Genomic DNA, 25,923 nt, shown 5'->3' on the forward strand with positions numbered 1-25,923 from the left:
ATGGCAGTGGTCTACAGAAGAGACCAGATATAGCAGGAAACTGGAGTCTTTTTTGTTTGTTTGTTTGTTTGTTTGTTTGTTTCGAGACAGGGTTTCTCTGTGTAGCCCTGGCTGTCCTGGAACTCACTTTGTAGACCAGGCTGGCCTCGAACTCAGAAGTCAGCCTGCCTCTGCCTCCTGAGTGCTGGGATCAAAGGCGTGTGCCACCACACCCAGCGAAACTGGAGGCTCATTGTAACCCTCCTGGCTTGAGTTGGGCTGAGGTTCCAATGACCTAGATGTCTGCTCCCACCACCCCCACCGCCATCGGTGAGCTCAGGAAGGTGGTGAGACATAGACACATGGATCATATTTTTTAATAGAACTGTGTGCTTGCTCATACATACACATCCACACTACCACCTATAGATGCTCTAGCTCTTCAGTCTAGAGCTGGGCATCCTGGGAATGAGTTTCAAGTGAACTTGGTGGTGGCAAGTAGTGTTCCTCTGTTTCCTTTCTCACCAGCCCAGATGCTACCACCAGCTTTGAGAAGGGGCCAAAAAAGAACGGTGTCTTTATTAGGGATAACATTGCTGAGAGGGAACGATTTTTTTTTTTTGGCTCACAGGTTCACAGCACAGCCCCTCATAGAAGGAAGTCAGGACAGGAACGCAAACAGAGCAGGACCTGGAGGCAGGAGCTGATGCAGAGGCCATGGAGGGGTGCTGCTTGCTGGCTTGCTTCCCACGGCTTGCTCAGCCTTTCTTACAGACCCAGCCCAGTAATGGTACCACCCTCAGTGGGCTCTCCCCTATAAGTCACAAATTAAGAAAATGTCCTAAAGGCTTGCCTACAGCCTAGACTTATGGAGACATTTTCTTATTTGAGGCTCCAACGATTCTAGCTTATGTAGGGTTGACATAAAACTAGCCAGCCCTGGTGGGAACAAAAAGATGTGCTTATAAAGGAGACTTGAATTCTTTAGGTTGGAAGGATGTGGTGTAGTGAAGTCAGAACTCACAACTGAGCGCACATGCCCTTTGGCTCCCACCTCACCGCAGCATCTGCTTGTCCTTCATTCTTCTCTACCCACCCCAGACCATGTTATAAATGAAGCCAGCCACTGTTAGCCCTGCTCCTTACTGAAGATTTCCTCCTTGATCTTTGGAGTCTGCTTTCTTTCCGCTGACTGACTCCCTCCCCAACCATGGTTCCACATCAACCTCTAGGAGAACATTAGATTGGAGCGGGACAGAGAGAAGTCCGGGAAATGTTCCAGGTGTCTGATCTCTTGAATGTGTCGCCTCTCTGGTCAGAAACTGAGCAGCACCCAACACTGTTTCTGCCACTTCACCTCTTGGTTTAGCCTGGGCATCTGGCCAATCAGAAGCCCCCATTTCCATTGCTTCTCATTATTCTCTCCTTTGAGAGAAAGAATGGGGATGGAGGAAGCTATTGCTCCCGAATTTATACAAGAAAGGAAAGACCAGGACTGTACAGCAGGCCACCTACTTCTCTAGGTCTCAAAAACTCAGGCAATCCACACCCTTGTCACACACAGCATGTTTAAAAGACAAGACAAGACAGTTAGTGTATAGCCCACTTATTTATTTTGACGGGGCAATATGATCACATGGTTCCAATCCATGATGTTCAGAAGGGCATACAGAACCGGATTCCCTCTCACCCGTCTTCCTCCTCAGAGGTCACTGGTCTTACTCAGTTCTCAAAGAATGCAACAGAAATAAACAAATGTACACTTATATATAGCCTACTCATTTTTAGCTTTTCTTTTGTCTTTAAAGAACTCTCTTTTTGTTTGTTTGTTTTTGTTTTACAAGACAGGGTTTCTCTGCATAGCCATGGCTGTCCTGGAACTCACTCTGTAGACCAGGCTGGCCTCAAGCTCAGAGATCTGTCTACCTCTGACTTCCAATGCTGGGATTAAAGTCATGTGTCACCGTGCCAGGCTGAGTCCTTTTATTTTTTATTTATATGTATGTGTCTGTGTGAAGGTATGTGCATTAAGTGTAGGTGCCCCTGAAGAGGGCATCGGCTCTCCTGGAGCTAGAGTTATAGATTGTCGTGAGCACCTAATAAGGATGCTAGGAACGGAATTTGGGCCCCTTGCGAGAACAGTGCACACACTTTCCAGCCTTCTGAGCCATCCTTCCAGCCTTTCTTCCATTAACAACAGTAATAACATTAGTTAACCATGGGGCTGGCCAGACTGCTAGGGAATGATGTATCTGTTGTTTTGAGTCACATGTGTACCACCCCCTGTCCAGAGCTCAGCAAAGACAAGCAGCAAAGAGAAACCCTGAAACAGGTCCCACCAAGGCAGATCAGACTCAGGCTCATTTGCATGCCTGCTTCTGATTGGGCAGACCCCGTGATAGGCGCCTGGGGGTGGTGGGTAGGAGGTGGGGGTGTTTCCCAGAGTTTTCTGTTTCTCACCTTTGATGCCCACACATGGACCCTACCTATCTCACTGTCCCGAGCTGGCTCCTGCAGGCTACTGCACAGAGACCAGAGCCAGAGTGGAGCAGAGCCATAGAATAAAATAACCATTCGTCATAATCATAGCACCTCCATCTTCTTGTAAAAAGGGCAAAGCAGGGCAAAGCAGGGCTACAGCAGGGACCAGCCCTACTCCTTCCTGATATGTGACGAACGTTAGAAGATAGAAAACCCTGGTCCTCTCCCATGAGGCTTTGCATTACCTCTTTGAGATTTCCACAGACTCGGGTCCAGGAGAAGGGACTGCAGTTTGAGAATGAGGGCTCAGAGAACTCTTAGAACGGACATCGGACATCGCTTTTGGACTGAGTAGGAATCCTAGCATGTATGAGCAAGCAGGAACTCCAGGAAGAGGGGAGGGAGGGGGGAGGGAGGGAAGGAGAGGGGGTGGGGAGGGAGAGGGAGATTGGAAATGAAAGAGGCTTAAGTGGAAAGGAATGTAGATGAAGAATCTGTGGATGTGAGAGACTCAGAGAGACCCTACTTTGGGGTCTCTAGAGAGTTATCCTCATTGCAGAGTCCTCAAAGCTATCATAAGCTTTTAATGAAAGCCAAATAGGGGGTGCGGTGGGGTGGGGAAAAGGAGCCATATTCAAAACAAAACAAAACATAGCCATTACTCCAGGCTCCAACAAGGCTATTCTCCCAAGGCAGGAACTCAGTACAGGCACAATCAACAAAGTTCAGTGTCCCTATGTATCAGGTTTCCATGGGCTCAGGATGCTCCAAGCAGAGAGGGAGAGACAAGGAGGGCAGCAGAAGAGAGAGGGGACATCAAAGATATGGGGACAGAAGGAACCAGACCTTCGATCGGATTGCTCTGTGTACTGCCCGGCTGTTGCGTTACTTCCCAGCACTTGGCTAGATTGTCCATCTTGGGGACACTTATTTGTAAGCAAAGCCCCCATGGGAGAAGGCAGGAATTTCGGGGGCACAGGTGGCAGTCTGGGACAGGCAAGCCAAGGGGTTAACCTCACAGGCCGTGGCATCCTGGCCCTCCCGGAAATAGATGGAGTCAGCAGAGTGGACGGAGGGGTCCTCGTCAAAGAAGTTATACGGCCGGAGGAAGAAGCCTACTGCGTTCCCCGCGGTCACCGTGTTGGGGATGTCTTCTGCATGAGGGATGTGCAAAAAGCCAGCCGTCACCCAGGCTACCAAGTCCTAGCAGGAGAGAGGAAATGAGGATGGTGAGGTTGGCCAGACACACCCTCTCTACACAGCCGCCTCCCAGGGAATCTATTCACAAGCCCATAGATCTTGGATCTTTCTAAACAGTGTCTCTTTTGGATGTCCCAGAAGGATAAACATTAAAAGCTCATTGCATATTGGAAACAACCACTGTCTCCCAGAGGGAGGCTGGCTTGCATCTCCATCTCTCGTGCTTCCCATTACTGACACCTTTCACCCACCCACCCCAGAGGGCGCTCACTACAGGCCACTTCAGCTTTCCTTCCCTCATTCTCTAAGAGTCCTCAAAGTGTAACACAGAGAATTGTGGAGCAGGGATGGCCAAGACTTAGAAGGATAATACACCCATCAAGGCAGGGATGGGAGCTGTGGTCTGTGGTTTTCTCTGATAACTTCCAGCCCTGTATGAATCCTCAAGCCTGAAAAGGACTCAATTTCCAAAGCTGGCACTTTGAGGGCTGTAGGTCTGAAGGATGCAGTTGTTTGCACATGACTTCTCTACTCTAGAAGAGTCTCTCTAGAACACTGGTTCCCAACCCAAGGGTCTTGACTCCACAGGATGGCATGTTAGATATCCTGCCTATCAGATATTTACATTACAATTCATAACAGTAGCAAAATTACAGTTATGAAGTAACAACCAAATAATTTTATGGTTGGGGGGGTGGGGGTCAGCCCAACATGAGGAACTGTATTAAAGGATCGAAGTGTTAAGAAGGCTGAGAACCACTGCCCTAAAGGAAATGGTCACATCTGCTAAAGTATAAAAGGCAAGGAGTCAGCTCCACCTCTGTGGAGTTCCGATGGCTTTCGAGGACCCACCCGTGAGAAAGTGAAGTTCATCATGGCGGTCCATCTCTGCCCATCCCATCATCAGCTCACCTCTCCAGCAATGGTCTCATTGCTGATGAAGTCCGTGAAGTCCACAGTGGGGGTCCACGGGTCGTTCTGGTTGAAGATGCTAGAGCTGCTAGGCTCCTCCTCCTTCCTCTGGGTCACAGCCAAGTGATACCTAGAGGAGCACTGGTTAGGTCTCCATTGTCTCTAAGCCCGTGATGTCAGTTCATGATGGAAGCAGGCTTAATGCTCTGACCCCAGCTTTCATAGCTCCTCACAGAGTAATACCGGGCTGTAGAATTCCTGTCACCACCCTGGAGGGCCATGTCACACCCCCGCCATTTCATGGTACAACCCACATCCGCAGCCCTGAACGGGAAAAGAGTTCTTTCCTGGCTTTAGTTCTCCAAGGGGAAATGACATCCCTACCCTAACCCCAGCATCCACAGAGCCAATTGAACTGTTTCTAAGTATCCCTCCCTCGCTCCTGCTCCGACCACGTGCTCACTTCCCCACGCCCTCTGATCACCCACCACTCACCTCCCCCAGGTGAAGGCTTTCTCTATGGGACTTTCCTGGGGCAAGGGCTTTCCAGCAAAGCTGAGTATCTGGATGCGGTAGCCCCGCCTATGACCCCACTTGTTGCTGTGGTTACTGGCCAGGTACAGGTAGCGTGGGGTGGCGCCCCCCAGTGGGAAGGCAGCCTCCTCCTCTGTCTCCAGCAGCTTCCGAGTCACCTGCAGCCTCTGCATCTGGTACTCCGGTCGCCAAGGTACATTCATGGGGACAAAAGCCATATCCTCGGCCCAGGCCCAGTTCTTCAGCCCTGGGTAAAGTGTATAAGCTCTAGTCATTCCACCACTGTGGGAATTTCTGCCATCTACCTGACTGCAGAGTGAGACCAAAGGCTGACTGTGACAGCCCTAAGAGTGACAGCCCAAGACTGACTGTGTTCTTTGCTTCCCTCCCAGTCCTAAGATCTCCCCAATCCTTTAGGCAAAACTATTAACCTATAAATTGTAACCAAACAACCAAACAAAAAGAGTACCTACTGTTCTTCCACGGGCTGGGATCATGCCCCAGAACCCACGCTGGGCCACTCACAGGCTCTAGCTTGTGAACTCCAGCTCCAGGAGGGTCCAACACCTCTGTTCCCAGTGGCCTGCACAACTGATGCGCACATACATACAGACACGCAAGTAAAATGAAAAATAAATCCTTCTGTTCTGTTTTTGTTTTGAGACAGGGTTTGTCTATGTAGCCCTGGCTGTCCTGCAATTCACACTGTAAATCAGGCTGGCCTCAGACTCAGAGATCTGCCTGCCTCTGCCTCCTGAGTGCTGGAATCAAAGGTGTGTGTCATCACTGCCTGGCCAAAAATAATTTTTATTTTTAAAGAAAAAGACTCTGAGATGTAATTCATGTAATTCAATCATTGTTTTTATTACTTATTTTTCTCCTTCCTTCCTTCTTTCTTTTTTTTTTTTTTTTTTCGAGACAGGGTTTCTCTGTATAGCCCTGGCGAGGCTGTCTTGGAACTCACTTTGTAGACCAGGCTGGCCTCGAACTCAGAAATCTGCCTGCCTCTGCCTCCCGAGTGCTGGGATTAAAGGAGTGTGCCACCACACCAGGCTCCATCCATCTTTCTTTCTTGGAGAACAGAGCTGAATAAATGCCCTCCCTCCCCTCAGGCTCTCACAGGCACACAGGGGTCAGAGAAGACACAGCCTAGGCCTGCATGGTGAGGAGGTCTAGGTGAGACAGGGACAGCATTCCAGGAATATAGCACAGGCAGGGATAGTGTGGGGCTGTGAGCTGTGCTCAGATAGCCTGGTTTCCATTGGAGCACAGGCACGGAACCCTGGTGACCCTGGTGACCTTAAGGGAAGACAGGTGTTCGGCCACACCTCCTGGCTCCCAGGCTCCTGGTTGCAGCTACAGCCTCCCACAGCCCCCTGCAGAGAGGTGTGTGGCCATCAGTCACATAGGCAATGCCCCAAGCTCCTGGTAATCTGTCTGAACTCAACCCCCACAGTTACCGGGCAGCAGCCAGGATACCCCAGCCCACTATAAAAGGAGCTGCTTGCTCCACCACCCCCCCTTCTTATTTTCTTGCTCTTACTCTTGTTCCCTTCTACCACCTTTCTCCGCCTTCCCTTCCTCCCTCTCTCCACGTGGCTATGGCTGGCCTCTACTTCCCTACTCTCTCCCTCTGCCTTTCTACAATAAACACCTTAAAACCATGGACCATCTCTGCTCATTGGGATCCGCCATGCTGGAGCAATGGAGCAGATCTTCCCCTAATGAGTTGCACGCGTCTAACCTCCCAGTGGGAGGCCTCCCTGCACCACAGCCGCCAGCCAGCCAGCCAAGCTGCTCACCACTAAGCCGCTGCGAGCCTAGCATTCTCATAACCGGCCTGAGCTCTCTACTCCCTGCCCCTTTCCCTTCGGCCCCCAGGCCAGAGACTGCCCGAGGGTCCCCACTCTGTTCTCAGCTCTTCCATGACATACAGTGGCGTTCGAGAGGGAGAACCTGACATTCCTGGCCTCCGTGCAGCCCAGGGAATCCCAAAACTGGCTCTTCCATTGGAACCCAGTGGTGCCCATGGTGCCCAAGAGTTGGAGCCCAACTCCAGCAGTTCCACAGGGATCCCAGATTGCATCTTTTCCCAACCCCGGAGCGGGGTCCTGCAGCTTCTCACAGACCAACGTCCACCTGGCGGTTCCAGGGGGTGTGCACAGTCAAAACTTTCTGAGTCCTGCCTTGCCCAGCAACCCTAGCGCCCCGAGCGGACATGGGACCCCGTTCCTGCCCACAGAACAGGACCTTCCCAACTCCTAAGACACCATTTCTGTCTACCCTTAAAGGATATCATCAAGACAAGTCCTGGAAGGCCATTCTAGTTAGGAGTGAAGCCCATGTTAAAAAAGAGATGCCATGGGTTGTGTGTCCAGGACCTGGGAGCATGTTGGTCCTGCTACCACAGTGCCACCGCAGTGCACTAGAGAAGCTCTCAGGGTGGACTAGAGCTAGCAGAAGGAAAGACCTTCTGGAGATGACATCCTGCAGGTGTTGGGAAGTCAGCAGCTGTGGTATGTGGAAACAGCATGCTAGCATGTGTGGGACAGCTCTCTGTACACAGTGGACCCTGGAACTGAGAGCATCCGGGATGGTCTACCAATAGGCAGTGGTGGCGCACATCTTTAATCTTTAATGTTGGAGGCAGAAGAGGGCAGATAGATCTCTGTGAGTTTGAGGCCAGCCTGATCTGCAGAGTAAATTCCAGGACAGCCAGGGCTACACAGAGAAACCCTGTCTCGAAAATCCTTTAAAAAAAAAAAAAAAAAAGTGGCCTAACAGGGACAGAGGGTAACACTGTGACCTACTGAGAGTTTTGAGAGATTTCATAGTCAGAATAGAAAACAAACACACAAACAAAACCCCAACTGGGTGATGGCTCAATGTAGGGAAGAAAAAAGAGAGAAATGATCTTCAGGAAATCTCAGAGCCTTGGCTGTCTCTGTGATCACAAACTCCAGCAGCCATCTGTAACTCTCCACTCTCCACTGTATCCAGGTACCCTGCCCTGAAGTGAACGGTGCCCAGAAAGAGATCAGGGAAGAGGAGAGACTCTCTCCCAAGGAAATGGAGAACAATACTTCTTCCAAGACTGACTTGCATGCACAGGGACTCTGCAGACCCAAAATGTCTTCCAGTGCTGCACCACAGGTCGGACAGAGCTGAGTTGGAAAGCAAGCAACTGCTTGCTTGAACGGAGGCCCACGTAGACCCCAGGGATCTAGCCTTCTCCCTGGGGTTAGCCATTTCCCAAGATGTTGTAAGGAGGTCACATGTATAGAATCTGGCAGCTTTGCAGGAAGCTAAGATCCAAATGAAACTCAACAGCCCCTCCTCTCCCAGCCAGACTGAAAGAAAGCATAGCCCCCTACCCCAATCTTTGTTTGGTGAGGAACCTACATGATGTCTCACCTGCCACATCCAGATCCACTTTGAAGTGAGCGCTGTGGGTGTGTACCGTGCCCAGCGTGTGCGCCCCAACTCGGTTCCCAAACTTCTCACCAGCACCGAAGAAGAAAGCTGAGCTGATATAGCCCGTGGCGTGGAATTTGACTTCTATGGCCCCGTTGGGGTGGAAGACCATGTCCCATATGTAGTCATAATTGAGCAAGGTAGACACGGATCTGACCACAAGCACAGTCTCCACAACACCCCCAAAATAATGGGAGTAGAAATCTGAGTGGTGCCGCCGGAGTGGGAGGCCCTGGTTCTGTTCAAACACACAGAATGCATCACGTAGTGTCTTGGGAGCCTGAGATTCCAGAAGGAAGTGCCAGTCCACATAGGTGGCAAGGTAAGGACAGTCTACCCCGCGAATCAGGGGGGTAGAGTATTTGCCAATGCCAAAGCTACCGTCCACGTAGCAGGTCGACATTGATGCTGGGGAATTTCCACCGTAGAGGGCTATGGCCTCCTGGACACTAATTTCATAGGCCACCCTCTGCCCTTGAAAGCGGATATCAAAGATCCTTGGGCCACTGAAAGCTCCAAGGCCAAAAGAAAAAGCCCACAAGGAAGAAGTCACTTGGCTCCCCTGAACACTGAACCGGGGTCCCTGGGGATGGAACTGCAGAGGGGGAGCTGGGCCTGGTGGCACTGAGGACTTTAGAGACCAGGACCCACCTGTACCATTGTTTGGGACCAATACCACATTCACCAGGCCAGCCTCAAACTGGTCCTCCAGCTGAGTGAGACTCTCATAGTAACGGCCTTGATAGAATACCTTCTGGATGGTCCACAGGGCAGGATCCAGGGCCTTATGATCTATCAGAAGCTCCAAGCCAATGGGGTGAAGGTAAAACCCAGCCCCTGAGAGATTGTAATACAAGCCAAACCAGGTGGCCCGGTCCCCTGATTGCAAACCACGGGGGGCTGTAGTCATTGTTAGCAGGTTCTGTCCCTGGTGTTTGTAGAAGCAACAGTGATGGAGGAGTCCAGAAGCTCGGGGCAGCTCTCTGTGGAAGATCATCTCCTCGATATCCTGATACTCTCTCTCCAACACAGGACGCCGGTAATAGGGCATGGGGCCGCCGTGACGCTCCACAGTCACATCCCGCATGTAGGAGGGGTGAGGCAGGGGCCCCACCACCAGCTCACTCACGTTGGGCTTGGGTTGTCCACCAAAGAAGATGATGGCCAATGCCTCTCGCACAGGTGGGGGCCCCCCTCTGTCCAGGTGGGCCAGGGCTGCAGCCTTGGCAGGCAGCTGCAACTCTACTGAGAAGACACAGTTGTCTGAGGGTCGAGCCTGGGCTGCATCCACCAGCCCTGGCCCCAGGTGTTTGGTCAGAAAGCTCATCACAGCTGTTAGCTCCTCTGGGCTCAGGTCTGCAAACAGCTGGCTCTGGCTAGGGTGTGTCCGGGGCTGGACACTAGGAAGAACAGAGGGGCAATGAAGAGGTTGGCTCAGTCCGCCCCCATCTCCGCTCCTGCCGGCTAGCAAGACACAAACCAAAGCAAAGATGGTGATGACAGCCAGAGCCAGGAGCACTAGGGTGGTCTTCTGGGTCATTGCTTCTTGATGGACAGGCTTCTACCAGAAATGGACTCCTTTTGGCTGGGGTCTCCCAGGCGCTAGGCAATAGCAGAGCTTCTTTGTAGTCTGCTTTTGCCAGGGTGGGAAGGAGCAGGGAAGCCGGAGCCAGGGTTGGGAGGCGGGTCTGAGCTGGCTGCAGTGATATCCACAGACCTTACATGGCTTTGTCCTCCAGTTTCCACATCAGAGTGCTCTCTGGGTCAGGGTTGGGATTGGGGGAGAGCTGGGGTTGGGGGAAGGGGAAGGGGGAGGGACCTGGTCTGTGTACGGAAATCCACTGCCAGAAAGTAGCCGGGTCTGCCCCACAGACTAACTTCTCCCCCAACTCCCACCTTATGAGGGCCGGGTGTTTTCTTTACATTCAGTGTGAAGTATTGTCTTGCCAAGGAAACCCCCACTTCCAGCCTCTTTTCCAAGAAAGATTCCTTGGCCAGATCTACCTACCCTCCCAGCCCCGCCTTGTGGCTCTTACTGTTACTAATTTCCTTGGCCAGAGTCCTTAATATTCTCCTGGGATAAAGTTCTACATACTTTAAAAAGCCAAGCAGAATAAACTCGAATAAAAATTTGGCAGTTTTATACATAGCCACATAATTCCTTTTAGATACATACACGTAAGAAGCCTGATTTGATGTTGTGAACACCAGTGAGTTTTGAAATGATAGAACTTGTGGTGTTTGAGTATTCCAAAACATTTTTTTTTATAGATTATCATTTCAATAGCAGAAGCCAGGGGTAGTAGTGTATATCTTTAATCCCAGTAGTCTGGAGGCAGAGGTAGGCAGATCTCTGTGAGGTGAAGCCAGCCTTGTCCTCATAGCAAGTTCCAGGACAGCCAGGGCCACACAGAAAGACACTGTCTCAAATAGAAACAGATACAAAAGACAGGCAGGAAGCAAGAATTAGCCCACAGGGATACCCAGGTCTTTAGTGCAGAAAGGCTGCTAAGGAACAGAGGATGGGAACCTGGGGGCGGGGGGGGGGGGCTGATAAAAATACAGGAACAGAGCCAGATGGTGGTGGTGCACACCTTTAATCCCGGCACTTGGAAGGCAGAGGCAGGTATTTCTGAGTTCGAGGATACCCTGGTCTACAAAGTGAGTTTCAGGACAGCCAGGGCTATACAGAGAGACCCCGTCTTGAAAAACAAAAACAAAACAAAAAAAACCCCAAAATTCAGGAACAGAACAGAGGAGTGTGTACATTCCATCCTTTTTAAAAAAAATTTTTAAAGATTTATTTTATGTATATGGGTACACTGTCTCTGTCTTCAGACACACCAGAAGAGAGCATCAGATCCCATTAGATAGTTGTGAGCCACCATGTGGTTGCAGGGAATTGAATTCAGGACCTCTGGAATAACAGTCAAGTGCTCTTAATCGCTGAGCCATTTCTCCACTCCACATTCCATCCCTCCTATCCTGGGGCCTCAGCATAGCCTCAGGCCTATAAGCCTTCATAGGAAAAGGAGGGTAAGTTGGGGACACAGTCTGCCAGCTGTTGGGTGCAGGCCACAGGGTTGATGCTGCAGAGCCCGGCATCCTGGTCCCTCTCAAAGTACACACTGCCAGGGGAGAAGATAGAGGGATCTTCATTGAAGAAATTGTAGGGTCGGAGCAAGAAGCCCACTCTGTTTCCCACAGTCACTGTGTTGGGGATGTCCTCAGCATGGGGGATGTGCAGGAAACTGGCTGTCACCCAAGCCACCAGATCCTGTAGGAGGAGAGAATGGGAGGCTAAGAATCACCTCTTAGCTGCCATTTCCCAGCCTCCAGCCTCAGCCTGGCTTCTGCATCTGCCAGCCACATTCCTACACCGAATATCTAATAACCTGAGCAGGGTGCCACTGCTGTGACTAATTTCTGCCTAGTAGGGATAACCTGTATTGGACAGAGGCCGGACAGCCAAGACATCAGGAAGAGATGGCTTTTCCCATTATCTCTAAACCAACCAACCTCCCCTAAGAGGGTTTCATTGTTGATGAAGTCAGCAAAGACCGTAGTTGGGCTCCGCATGTCATTCTGGTAATAGATGCTGCTGCTGTGAGGCTCTGCCTCCTTCCTCTGGGTCACTACAAGCTGGTACCTGGCCAGGAATTGTAGAAAGGCAGTGTTGGGGGAAAAAAATCAAAGCGCTTTACAAGCCTAGAATCCCTTGGATCAGATTGATACCATTTCCCATCCAGTTATCCTTTTGAATTTGAAGGCAGGTCCAGGATGTGTGAGTGCTGAAGGGGGACAGGTCTTCCCTTACCCCGGTTCTCAGGGCCCTCCTCACCTCCCCCAGCTGAGAGCCCTCTCCACGTTGCTCTCCAAAGGCACATGCACACCAGGAGGGCTGTGGATCTGGATTCGGTACCCTCGCTGGTGACCCCAGGCATTGGTCTGGTTGGTAGCCAGGTAAAGGTATCGAGGAAGAGGGCTCCCCCAGGGAAATGCAGCCAGGTCCTCTCTGCTCAGGACCTGCCTGGTCAGCTGTGGGCGCTGTAGCTGAAGCTCTGGGTTCCAGGGGGCTGCTACAGGCTTAAAGACCGCATCTTCAGCTATCACCCAGTTTTTCAAACCTGTCAGGTTAAGGAAAGGGAGAGCTCTACATTAGGTGAGGTTGTTGAGACAGGATCCCTGGGTTGCCTATAGCACTGGTCTGGCCAAAGGCAGCAGGGAACACCTGTGCTCGGAGACATGAGCCTGAGCAAGTGCTAGCCTGGCTTTTTTCAACCTACCATATTTCAATAGGATAACCATCAGGCATGTGTGGCTATGTGTATTAAAAATGTGGTTCTCCAATCACAGTAGTTGTCCTTAAAGAGCTCAGTATTGCTAGAGATAATTGTACATACCTGCAATCTAGCCCTTGGGAGGCAGGGGCAGGAGATGACTGCAAAGTCAAGGCCAAACTGATCTACATAGAGAGCTCCAAGGTGATCAGGGCTAAACAAGGAGACTCTGTCTTAAAGTAAATAAATAGACAGGGAAATAAAATAAAAGACTGTTTAATATAGAGTGAAACCCATCCTCAAATAAATAAACAAACAAATAAGCAAACAAACAAACTGCTTGGAAGCACATACAGCTAGATACCAAATGTTACAGCCTTAAATAAATAAATAAATAAATAAAGCGAGCTAGCTAGCTGCTTGGCAGCCACATATGGCTAAATACAAAATGTTTCTGCTCTTGTGGAAGGTTCTACTAACATCAGCCTACCCAGTAGGCCTTAGAACAGTGCTTCTGATTCCCACTCTCTAAATGTCTACAGCAAATATAACTAATGCTGTTTTATGGCTCTGCTCAATACACGGAAAAGCACACATGCTGACGGAAACACTACCGACTACTGAGAGATTTGTCTTGAACTCACCTGGAAAACTCAAGCCCCTTCCACAGTCCCTGTAGACTCCTCCCAGTTCTAGGACTCCAGCCCTCAGCACAGGGGACACTAGTGACAGTCTCTTTCAAAAGTATGATTCATAGCTTTCCATCACACAGGAGCTTCTTAAATCCCACTGCATCCAAACCCTACATCATCCAACACAGCTCATCACATTCTTGAGGATTCAGGACATTTGGTTCCCTTAAATGTGACCATGATGCTCACACTATAAACCTAGTGACTTTAATGCCCAGAGCTGTTGAAGAAAATTTTCCAATTGGAGATTCACAGTACACAGGTCAGACTAGAATCTATTGCCACTCTGTTAGTCTTATTTTTCCTAACCTCCTCTACCCTCACCAAAAAAAACAAAAAAAGCAAGCAAGCACAAGTAGAGTGTGCAATGTGCACATGCCAGGACTTCCATACTCAAGACAGAATTTCACAAGACAACAGAGACATCACACATGGGCCCCCACTTCCTACCCCATCTCCCTTGCCTTAGTTTCCCCAAGTGTAAAATGGAGGTCTGCTGGATTTTGCTTCTTTCTGGGTCCATGTCTGTGCTTTTATGAACTTGTTTCCTGCCCTCCATTCTTGCAGCCAGCCTATCACAGGTTGCCATAATAGTAGACAGTTCATAGCAATGGAAGGGTAGGGCGACCTTCCCCATACCGCTTAGGCAGCACTAACTGCAGAGATACCCCAGCCCTGACACCCTCCCTCCCTCCCCGAGTACAACTCACCTCCCTGCCCTGCTGAGAGCTCTTCAGCTGGACTTCTGGTTCCTTCTGCTCAGTTCCCTGCCTCTCCACCCACCCTAAGCTCAATAAGTACTGGGGCCCCAGCTCCATTCAGTTCCCTCAGGGTCCATTCCCCAGAGAGTCCCTCAAGGCTAAAGCAGCCAGGCCCAGCCATTATACTTAAACTAGCTTTACAACTGCAAATCTGGGGGGGGGGGGGGGGGGGGAGGGGCTCAGCGGGTAGGAATTAGCAGGAGAACCCCTTTCACCTTTGGCCAGACACCCAGTTGAGTGTGCAGCTGCACTCAATCCTTTCTCCCTTCCCATACCCAGAGGGGTTCGAATGCCCCCTGAACCTTTCTGAGCTCACTCCTTGATTTGGGGACTTCCTGCCCTGTGCCCATTCCCAGCCTTCAAGGCTCAGGCTAAGAACTCACCTGCTACATCAAGGTCCAGTTTGAAGTGGAAAGCGTGTGTGTGCACCGCTCCCAGCACTCTTTCTCCCACACGGTTCCCAAAGAGGAGACTTTCAGCTCCTCCGCTCATGAAGGCTGTGTTGATATAGCCCGTGGCATGGACACGAGCTTCAAGGGCCCCATTTGGGTGTAGCATAAAGTCCCAGATGTAATCATAGTTGCCCACTGATGACACCGACCTGATCACAAGGCTTGAGCTGGCCAAACCACCATAGAAATGACCCCCGATGCCATTGTGATGCCTTCGAAGGGGCAGTCTCTGAGCCTCCTCAAATACACACACAGCCCCTGGAAGCAGCTGGACTGACCCAGTGCCCACCAGTACATGGATGTCCACCATTGTGGCTTGATAGGGGCAATCCACCCCCCGAACCAAAGCTCGGCTGTTTAGACCAAGCCCATAACTGCTGTCCAAGTACCGGATTGTCATTGTTTTGGGGGAATCGGCACCATAAACTGTCAGACACTCCTGGACACTGACTTCATAAGCCACACGCTCACCCTTGAACCGAATATCAAAAATTCTTAAGCCACTGAACACCCCATGACCAAAGGTAAATGTCCAGAGGGGAGAGGTCACCGAGTTTCCCTGTATGTTATACTGGGGACCCTGGAGTGAGAACTGAAGAGGGGGAAGAGGAGGGTCTGGAGTGACTCTAGGCCTCAAGGAGGAAGCTCCACCTGGTGTGGGTAGAGGGACCCGAATCACTTCTAGACGGCCAGCTTTAAACTCCCATTCCAACTGGGCCAAGTCTGCATAGTAATGCCCAAGGTAGAAGACCTGTTGGACTACCCAGTAGGCAGGGTCCAGGGCCCCGTGGTCCAACAGTAGCTCCAGCCCCACAGGGTGAAGGAACACTCCAAGACCTGAGATGTTATGGTAGAGGGCTATCCAGGTAGCTCGATCGCCTGCATGGAAACCACTAGCAGTAGAATGCAAAGGTGCCAAGGTGGAGCCATTGTAGTCCAAGACAGAAGCCAGAAAGGTGGATGCCTTTGGTAGCTCCACTTCTTTCAAATGCCTCCATATCTGAACAAACTCAGTTTTCTGCATGGGGCGTCGGTAATAGGGCACGGGGCCGCCGTGACGCTCCACAGTCACATCCCGCATGTAGGAGGGGTGAGGCAGGGGCCCCACCACCAGCTCACTCACATTGGGTTTGGGTTGTCCACCAAAGAAGATGATGGCCAATGCCTCTCGCACAGGTGGGGGCCCCCCTCTGTCCAGGTGGGCCAGGGCTGCAGCCTTGGCAGGCAGCTGCAACTCTACTGAGAAGACACAGTTGTCTGAGGGTCGAGCCTGGGCTGCATCCACCAGCCCTGGCCCCAGGTGTTTGGTCAGAAAGCTCATCACAGCTGTCAGCTCCTCTGGGCTCAGGTCTGCAAACAGCTGGCTCTGGCTAGGGTGTGTCCAGGGATGAATTCTGGGAGGTATGGAAGGGCATCGAGGAGACTGGCTGAAACTGTCTTGCCTGGTCAGCAGGACATAGGCCAGAGCAAAGACAGTGAGGAAAGACAGCCCCAGAAGCAGCAGCAGCACCTTGAGATTCATGGCTGGCGCTGAGCTCCCCCAGTCCTGAGAGCTCATCCGTGTCTGACATTGTGGCAGGCTTATATTCAGGATGATGGAGAGAAATGGACTAAACTCCACCCTGTGGGCTGGACAGGAAACCTCTGATCGTGCTTTATGTAGTTCTGTTCCAATTTTCTGTCCTGTGCTCTGGCTCAAGACATTACATAGCTTGCTCCTGTCCCTAAACTTTGACTGCCAATGGTCACTAACTACTAGGTGTCATCATTTACAACAGATGAGAGGGATGGGGTGGGTGATGGTGCTCAACTACCTGAGAAGGCAGTTTTGATACACACTCCTTCCTTTCCCTGTCTAACACACAAGTACTAACAAAACAAAACAAAACCCCTCTTAGCAGAATTACACTCCCAGTTCCCTGACTTGGGAGACCCAGGCCTTATTCTATGCAGTCAGAGAAAAGACTGGTTGAGTTTGAGCTATGTTCAGGTCGATACAATAATCCAGACCAGTTATGTAGCCTTAAAGGAGCTACATATCCTGAATTTCTCCCCTATGAAGGCACACGAGGCATGGTCATTTATACTGATAATACCAACGCTCCAGAGGAGTGCTGTGAGTTCAACTAAGCTACATAGTGAATTATAGGTCAACCTAGGTGATACTCTGCCTTAAAAAATAAAAAGCACGGCCAGGGAGAGGTACTACATGCCTTCAATCCCAGCACTCAGGAGACAAGCCGATCTCTCTTGAGTTTGAGGCCAGCCTGGTCTATAGAGCAGTCTTAGGACAGCCAAGGCTACACAGAGAAAGGTCTTGAAAAAACAAAACAAAACAAAAAAACTGAATAAATGTATAAACAGCATAAAAGTACTCTGTGGAGTGCTTTTGATTAAAATGTAGCCATACACAGCAAGTGCTTAGTAACCCTGGAGGGAGGGAGGCCAGCCGGCAGAGCAGGTAGCTAGTGGCTCTAAGCTCTGGGATAGAATAGAGTAGATGCCCCTCCCCTACTGGGACCTTAAACCTCTATAGACAATGAAGAGTCTCACTGTCAGGAGGGAAGTGAGGACATGTTATTTTAGAGGGATGTAAGCCTCCTATGAGCACTGTGGGTCAGTATAAACCAATACCAGGAGTTCCCTCAAAAAAGTATGTATGAAGTAAGTATGTATGTATGAATGTATGTAGGTAGAGGCAAGCTAGTATGGAGGAAAAGGACTGGATAGACAGGGTCAGCCCGAGCTGCTGGTCCTACGCATAACCACAGCAGCCTCTGCTGGCAGCTCAGGGTATCACCAGGAAGGACCTGGAATCTGGTGAAGACAGGCAGCTTTCACACAATTGAGCTTCAACACACAGCAGGAACCACCTCCCATTAGTTCTTGCACTGCGAAGTTCACACATGACAGGGCGGCCAGAGTGTCTGTGAAGATGGGTGTCTGAATGCTCATGTGTGACCCTTATGTCCCTCAGTCACCAGAGTACAGCACCAGGATCTGCAGCTTTAGAAAGAGGTCAAAGTACCTGTATTTTTAATAATTTCTTGACATGGTAAAAGAATTTTACATTACAATCCAAGGAAGGAGGGGCAGAGGGACAATCAAACAAAAGGAAAACCAAGAAACACAAGGTGGGGGGAGGGAAGGGGCTCAGCTGGAAGGGATCTGAGGGTGGATAGGTGCACTGCCCAACGAAAATGCGATTGGTTTGTTACTGAGCACTATTCATGGGAAGAGAGCATCCCGCCTCCTTTCCTACAGAATGCTGGGAGTGAAAGTGATGCATCCCAGGTGGAAATATGATTTGGGATTGGAAGACGGAGAGGAATAAAAGTCAAACAGACACTGAGAGTCAGTCACTGCAGGCTAACTGCAGAGACCAACTCTCACTTAAAAAGCTGGGGGCTAGTGCGATTAATACAAACGCTTTAACAAGTGGTACCTCTGGAAGATTCAAGAGAGGAGGCAACTGTTCTATGGGTTTGACCTTCGCAGCATATTAATACACACACACACACACACGAACACACACACACATGTGCACGTGTGTATGTGCACACACACACACACATACACATGAATTACTGCTTTCCCTGGAAGCACAATACTATAAATACGAGAAACATTTCCCAAAGGGAAAGCACAGCGAGGAGCAGCAGCCTCTGGACCTCACAGCTGGCCGCTCCCTAGCCAGTGCACATGCTGGCTTAGGAGAAGACAAGTGCGGGCCAGAGGGCCAACTTTTGCATAACACCAAAAAGAACCTGAGCCACAGAGGGAAGGCCTTCATGAGCCCTCTGCTGCTCGGCTCTCGGTTCTCCTTCAACTTACCCTGGCACCAACGGCTACATTATCAGAAGAGGGTGGGTCTGGGACTTTTGCCTGGGTGGATGACTAAGACAACTATCACCTGCTGAGATGTTTGTATGTGAAGGGCTTGAGGGAGTGGTGGTGCAGGAAGGAAGGTATGTTCTATAATGGAGCAGGAAGCATGTATGCATGTCCCTATGCGTGTTTACATGTGTACACATGTGTATGTGAAAACCCCAGTTATAAAAACATCCAAAGAAGCTGCAGGGATGCAGGTGAAGGTCTAGGGGATCCCTCGCCACGGTCAGGCTCAGAGCGGGATGGATGTAGGTGGAAAGCCCTAAGGCATCACCTGGGCAGGCAGGGAGGACCCAAAGTCCCACAGAAAGGAGACACTAGCCTTGTGACAAGAGATGTCCCTTCCACCTCCACTCCCCCTGCTCCTAAAAGACACCTAACACTTTCCCTATAGTTCCTCCAGCTTTTAACCAACTAATCATCAAAAGGAAGAAAATACAAAACCTAAAACAGGGGAAGAGGGAGAGAAAGGAAGAAAAAACAAAAACCCACAATTACTCTTGTGCCAGTATGTTGCACAAACCTGGAGTTCTCCAGAAATTAGGACAGGCTGGGTGGGGGGTGTTGGGGAAGGAGATAGAAGAGTTCCTGAGGCCTGAAAAAAGAGGTAAACACGTCACAGAACTAGATGAGAGTTTCATTAGACTCTAACTAAAAACAGAGAGGTGTGATTACTATTTCCAGCCAGTTTCCCCATCACGATAGTCATGTAACAAACCAAGGCAATGTCGGTCTTGAGCCAGACTCACAAAGTCCCCTGGCCCTGGCCTCAGTACAGTGTCTCTGCATTGCTGCTCCGGGGCCGTTTGATCTTCTCAATGTTTTTCAGGATCATGTCATGGAGAGTGACCTAGGACAGGAAGGATCAGGAGATCACTCATCTGCTCAACCTCTACCTCACCAAGAGAGCGAGATGCTCCAAGCAATCGCTCACCTTACCCAACGCTCATCACTTAACCCAGTTGGGGGGTGGGGCGCACCCCCACCCCCTACACCCCTGAGCTGGCTCAAGCATTGATCACACTGAGAAGCACGAGAAAGTCTTTTAATAATGCTGCCTCGATGTTAAAAGTCTAGGTTTTTTTACTCAGAATCAAACTCTATTTTAGAAAAAAATTGAAGTCAAGTCTGAGCTTAAAGAAGATCAAGATCACAGTTTCCAGCTGAAGAGCTGGGTCATCAGCCAGGAGCAAGAGTTCACAACTGAGTTCCTAGCACCCATGGCAGGCAACTCTCACGGCCACTAACTGCAGCTCCAGGGAATCTGGTGACCACGGTGCCCGCACTTCTCAGATGTGCACACACTGACACACACAGACATAATTAAAAACAGAAACAATCAGGCTGGGTACGGTGGCACATCGTTTATCCCAGCACTTGAAAGACAGTCATGGAGCTGTAAGTCTGTCACCAACATAGTGAGTTGCAGGCCAGCCAGGGATACAAAGTGAGACCTTGTATAAGGACAAATAAGATGAATCAAACAATCCAGTCACTCACTGCATGAGTACTTTGGTTACAGAGCCATCTCTCTGACTCCAAGGCCCAGGCTTAAGCATCCATGTGTGGTATTATCGCTCCTACCTGGCTAGAACAGACACATCCATCTAGACTCCCTCAGTGACTTCATGTTCTCTACTCCGTGCTGATGAACAGCTCTCTGTACCCTGGGCCAGCTTCCCACTGTGCAGCCTCCAGAGAGACTATAGGCAGACACCACACAATCATCGGGGACTCCTAGTACCACAGGCCTAGGAGAAGCAGGACAACTGTGGGCAGGAACTGGTTTTACTCACATACTGATTCCTCAGCTCTGAGATGATAAGCCGGAGGCTGATGTATTCTTTCTCATCAATCTCTGTGACAGTGCGGCGATAATCCTCCTGCATGGGAAGTAGGGAGGCGAGTCTTCCAAAGCCCACAGACAGCTCATTCCTAGAATCTACTCTACCTTGCCACACCACCTCAGATCACAAAACCCTACTTACCACATGGGGATATTTAGCTATTTTAGAAACCAATTTGGCTCTTGTAATATAATATCTGGAAGGGAAAAAAAAAAAAAAAAGCAGCTGAAAGGACCCTGAACAAGCCTCCCACGTCACCAGCCCAAGTTTCTGGGTCCGGCCCAAGCTGCCCTACCTAGAAATCTGGTCCAGGTAAGATGCGGCTTCACTCTCCACAGTTCTTAGCTCGGCAACTGTTTCTTCCTGGGGAGGTGAACAGGAGAGTCAAGTTACTTCCCCATCAGCCTACAGCAGCAGCACAGACCGAGGGCAGAGACAAAGCAGGGAAGGAGCTCCCAGTTTGCAGTGTGGGCACACTACCTGAATTGATACCCCGAAGTTGTTCCCATCTTCTATTCTGGGAATCAACAGCTGAACCCACATTTTGACCTGTATGAGAATGAGAAGACAAAATATATGTAGAAGGACGTTGGTCTTTCCTACTTAAGCTTTGAAGTACATGATTCTTGCTGGTGGGGACTGATGCCAAGACAAAGGAACCAAGGGCCTTAGCCTGCCAACCCTCCCATCATTCCATAGTTCTAGTGCCACTCTTTGGGTCGTGAACCCCTGCCTCACCGTGTTACATTTCTCGATCAGCAGCCGAATCTCGGGTTTTACTTTCTCAATAATGTCCACAAGCTGCTGGTTGCTTTTCAACATCCCATTGGGCATCACAAACACCTTGGTTCCTGGAAGATATGTCAAGGTCACAAGTTCAGGACAGTGCAAGTGCGAGCGCCCTCCATCTTTTTCCTCTTCCCTAGACATAGATGTAATAACCTCTTCTCTGTCACAATTCTAAGTGACTCCACCACCCCCTAATGTATCAGGTAGCAACTACTACAGGGGGGAACTGAGGCACAGAATATGGGCCTCTGTGACAAGTGTGAGGCATGGCTTCTGCCTCTAAGCATCCTCCCTGGTATCCAACCAGACCCTCCTGGCATTCCAGAAGACTAAATAATGACTGAGCCAGGAGGATTTGCTAAGTGTTGACCTAGGGAATTAAATCAGACCTTACCTCCTGAGCTGGTGAAAACCAGATCCATCCTACTTCTCAGGGCTGCTAGTCAGCAGATGAAGTGAACTGATTAGACGGCAGCTCTTACCTTGAAAGGCCTCTTCACATTCATCCAACCTGCGCTTCTTGTAAGTGGGCTAGAAGTATGAAGAAGCAAGAATTAGTCTGCACTCAACACACATGCCCATTACAAGATACTATACAAGCAAGTTTAATTTTTGCATTCAACATGCACGGCCATTACAAGATACTATACAAACTAGTTTAATTCCTTCCTGGACCCCATAGATTATCATATGAATTTCTGTGCGCGCGCGCGCGCACACACACACACACACACACACAAAGCTTTTAAAAGAGGTTCTTGTCAAAAAGAAACTTGTATTCTAGTTGGGAAGGCCAAAGTTACAACTAAAAGAACACATCTAAAAAGCCACTGAAATGGCCAGTAGGTTGGCTCAGCAGGTAGAGGCACTTGCTGCCAACCCTGACGACCCAAGTTTGATCCCTGGGTTCAATGCAGCAGAAGGAAAGCACTCCCTACCCACACACTAAATAAATACTTTTTCAAGTAATGGAGAATCGGGGAAAGTTCCATTTCAAAAATAAGAAGAAAGCAATCAAGGCAGGTAGGGATAACTGAGGGAGTATGCATGGATCCTTTGGCTCTAACATGAAGGAATTCCTCACTCAGCACACGCAGCCCATTACCTTCTGATGGTAGACGTAATGTTGGGAGCTAAGGATTCAGACTACTAAGGTGTCTCCTGACTGCAGGTTTATCTTGTATGTGTCCCAGCTAGCCTTCAATTTCCTATGTATCCCAGGCTGGTCATGAACACACAACTCTCCTTTCCCAGGCAAGCTGAATGCTCAGCCACCATACTCAGCTCAATTAGTTATAATTAAGAAAGTCCTGAAAGCTAGGAATAGAAACCAGTGGTACAGCATTTATATAGCATGCACAAGACCCTAGGCTCAACTTCTAGGACAGAAAAAACAAAAAAACAAAAAACAAAAAACAACAAGCAACAGCAACAAAATACCAAGCCACAGGAATCTAGATCAAACTATAGCATCGGCGGCGTTCTAACACAATACAGACATGCAACGAATACACTATCAGTGCTGGCTGGCAACAGCCTAGCATTTAGATGGCAGGGGCAGGCAAATCTTAATGAGTCTGAAGCCAACCTGGTCTACCTAGCCTGCATAAGGAGTTCCAGGCTAGCCAAGGGCTACATAGTCAGATGCTGTCTCAAAAACAAAGCAAAGAGCAAGTAAAGACAGAGACTGCAGCTGTGCAGCAAAACCAGCTGTTCTTCCCATCTGTGAGCACAGCACACTGAACAGAAAAGGCTTTTTCCCACGCAGGTGGAAAGCCAGGTAGCTGAAGGAAGCCTGTGGCTAGTTTAGAACTAATTAAAACCTGGGCTAACATTGAGAGCCTCACTATCAGAACTCACCTTGCCAAAACTGAAACTAATGGTCCAAAAAGTAGCATACTACAGTCACCACACCTATGACAGAACCCCAGACCCCACAGGCAAATCCCACATACTCCGTACATCCCCAAGCTTACCAAAACATAAAATACTAAGAACACAAACATAAATGCAAGACACTCACACCATCCAGTCCATCGTGGCTATTGGTGAGGAGAATAGGGTCAGGGACTGGGAGGTTCATGTCTGAGTGGATCTGAGTTAGGTCATGGATATTTAGGATTGGTTCCTGAAAGAGAGGCATTCACCCCAAAACAGTATTAGTGTTAAGTTTAAAACAAAAACAAAAACAAGGAGGGGGGGGTGGGGAGGAGAAAGAAGGGAGTATTTCTTGTGAAAGCAAAGAAAAAAAGAATGCTTTATAGTACACAAGAGAACAGAATCAACACACAATCTGCCCCATCTGTCACAAAGACAGGGACCAAAGAAGTAATTTTAAGAAATAAAAGTGTCTCGCACCTTCAAAAAACTATCAAGTTCTAGTAATTTCTTTGGGAAAAAATTTGCCACCAAGTCTTCTGCCTAGACAGAGAAAATACACCTGAATTAATAAACGTGGAACAGTCCCTCCCTACAAATCTTTTTGGGACACCCCCAGCTATTAACCATCACCCCTTTTCTCCTTTACAACACTCACCTCACTTGTGATCCGCTCTCTGAAAGAATCAACCTACAATTAACAGAGAGAGCAACTTAACACCCAGTGATACAAGGGCATGGATGGGGAACCCCAAATCCAGCTGTCTCGCCCTCACCTTCAAATTATAATTAGAAGGTGAGAGGCCCCCAGACTGCAAATACTTCATTTTTTTCAAGATCCATTTCTCCATCTCGGGAGAGGATGTTCGGGTTACAGGCCAGCACCTGTCTCCCCTTCTCTCCCTTTCTACCCACCCCTCACCTCCCTTTGTCCCTCCCTCCAGTTGTCTGAAACCCTCTCAATTTCATAGGCAGACAAAAGCCAGACTGGAAGAAGTGAGCTCACAAACGTGCCAACTCCCACCCAGACCTGGCCCCATCCTACGCAGTAAGCCAGCCTCCAAGGGCAGGGTCAGTGGCAGCGTCCGGGGGCGGGGACGTGGCCGGGCCAGGGGACTTCCACCTGTCACTAGCCTAAAGCACTGAGTTTAACACGTGTCCCCGGAGGAGTCCCTGGTGCACTCCATCACCAGAAGCAGGACAGAAAGCCACCCTATACCGTCCTCTCCAATGCCGTCTCCAGGCGTGGGGGGGCTGGGTTGAGCCAGGCGGAAGCTCAAGAGCTGATGTCCCCAGGGAGACAAAGACGACATGGGGAGTGGGGAGCAGATCCGACTGCTGGGGGTTCGAAGGGAGAGATGAGGAGGCCGGAGCTGTGCCGCTACCTTGAGCTTCACTTCCTGATCCACCTTCAGCAACGAGGCCATGGCCAGGCCGGGCCGTGTCCGCTCCGCTGGGTGCCGGAGGTGCTGTGGGCTCCGGGGAGGGCACCGGAGGGGCCTGAGGAATCTCCGCTGCCCTCGGAACCCGGGCGCCCTCGCTGGCTTGCTCACCGCTTGCTCGTTCCCTCCCTCCGTGCCGGCCGGCCACCCGCCCGCCTGCTGGCAGCTTGCTCTCTCGCTCGCCCTCCCGGCTTTCGCCGCTCACGCCGGAAGTTGCGTCACAGCCAATCGCCGGCACTCCCGGGAGGACGAGCACGTGCCCTGCGCAGCCGCTCTGATACTCAGTTCTACAGGTTCCTGGAGGGGCTGTTGTAGCTCCCGGCTCTTGTGCCCTGTAGTGGTCAACCTAGGACAGGGATGCTGAGATCCAAACCTCCCGAAGACTCAAGAGTGATGTGTCTTATTGTCCCGGAACTCGACTTCACCGCGGGACCTCATGTGCCGGGGCTTCTGGAAGAGTAGGCGTCGCGCCCTAGTGACGTGAGCTGGAGAAGCCCGCGGCCCGGGTCCCTAGTTTAAGGTTCCGGGCTGTGACTGCTGACTCCTGCCTCCCGTCCTTAGGGCTAGTGTCAAACCGAAGACGCGTTCCATTGCACCGTGCTTTCCTGGTACAGTTATCATAAACGTGCAGACCTCAGATACCAAATACCTGAGGGACAAATTCACGCCCAAAACAGCCTCGTGGTTTATCTAAGACACAACACGTTGCTTCCAATGACTTGACTAGAATCAAATCTTCCCAGTTCTAGGGGAAAAGGTTACCATTTTCCTAACGCAAGTCTGAGACAGCATCTCCTCTTTCAACAATTAGGCAGTGTATCTTTTAGTATGTGTTATTTCATGCAATCAAATGGAGTAGGGGTATGTGCTAGACCCCAGAAAAGTATTCTGGAGAGACTAGAAATGTGCGCATCATGTATATAGGGTAAAGTCTTCTAGCAGACACATTTTTTTAAAAAATTAAATAACCACATAAAATTAAATAGCCACTTTGGGTTTTTTTGTTTTGTTTTGTTTTGGTTTTTGGTTTTTTGAGACAGGTTTTCTCTGTATAGCTCTGGCTGTCCTGGAACTCACTTTTTAGACCAGGCCTGGCCTCGAACTCGAACTCAGAAATCCTCCTGCCTCTGCCTCCCGAGTGCTGGGATTAAAGGCGTGTGCCACCACTGCCCGGCGTAGCCACTTTCAATAAAATTTATATTACAATACAGTCAGCCCTTTGTATCTAGATTTCCAATTCACCGGGTCAACCAACTAAATGGAAAATATTCAGGAAACTTGAACTACAAGGACCTAAAAGATGGATGACAT

General features: G+C 49.9%; 3 protein-coding genes across 4 annotated transcripts; all 3 read right to left on the bottom strand.

Moving 5' to 3' along the window:
* Positions 1-1,585: 1,585 nt before the first annotated feature.
* Positions 1,586-10,254, bottom strand: Aoc3 (amine oxidase copper containing 3). The gene is made up of 4 exons (XM_021177637.3): positions 8,521-10,254; positions 5,068-5,353; positions 4,573-4,702; positions 1,586-3,663 (listed from the first exon to the last, which is right to left on the bottom strand). Exons 1-4 carry the CDS (start codon positions 10,118-10,120, stop codon positions 3,388-3,390), a joined length of 2,292 nt encoding a protein of 763 aa, XP_021033296.1. The 5' UTR covers positions 10,121-10,254; the 3' UTR covers positions 1,586-3,387.
* A 1,213-nt stretch (positions 10,255-11,467) lies between these two features.
* Positions 11,468-17,582, bottom strand: Aoc2 (amine oxidase copper containing 2). Its single transcript, XM_021177782.3, has 4 exons — positions 14,697-17,582; positions 12,422-12,707; positions 12,100-12,229; positions 11,468-11,857 (listed from the first exon to the last, which is right to left on the bottom strand). The coding sequence occupies exons 1-4, from the start codon at positions 16,321-16,323 to the stop codon at positions 11,591-11,593; spliced, it is 2,310 nt and encodes a 769-aa protein (XP_021033441.2). The 5' UTR covers positions 16,324-17,582; the 3' UTR covers positions 11,468-11,590.
* A 1,695-nt stretch (positions 17,583-19,277) lies between these two features.
* On the bottom strand, positions 19,278-24,831 carry Psme3 (proteasome activator subunit 3). Of its 2 annotated transcripts, none has more exons than XM_021176734.3 (11): positions 24,556-24,831; positions 23,829-23,861; positions 23,651-23,713; positions 23,316-23,420; positions 21,775-21,823; positions 21,242-21,354; positions 20,984-21,052; positions 20,799-20,866; positions 20,645-20,699; positions 20,453-20,539; positions 19,278-19,506 (listed from the first exon to the last, which is right to left on the bottom strand). In XM_021176734.3, exons 1-11 carry the CDS (start codon positions 24,595-24,597, stop codon positions 19,426-19,428), a joined length of 765 nt encoding a protein of 254 aa, XP_021032393.1. In that variant the 5' UTR covers positions 24,598-24,831; the 3' UTR covers positions 19,278-19,425. The 2 variants fall into 2 exon arrangements, with proteins under 2 accessions (XP_021032393.1, XP_021032392.1); XM_021176733.3 differs by lacking the exon at positions 24,556-24,831 and adding an exon at positions 23,947-24,082.
* Between the last annotated feature and the right edge of the window lie 1,092 nt (positions 24,832-25,923).

Source organism: Mus caroli, unplaced genomic scaffold, assembly GCF_978045245.1.
Source record: "Mus caroli unplaced genomic scaffold, Mus_caroli_1 scaffold_13, whole genome shotgun sequence".
NCBI classification, from domain to species: domain Eukaryota; kingdom Metazoa; phylum Chordata; class Mammalia; order Rodentia; family Muridae; genus Mus; species Mus caroli.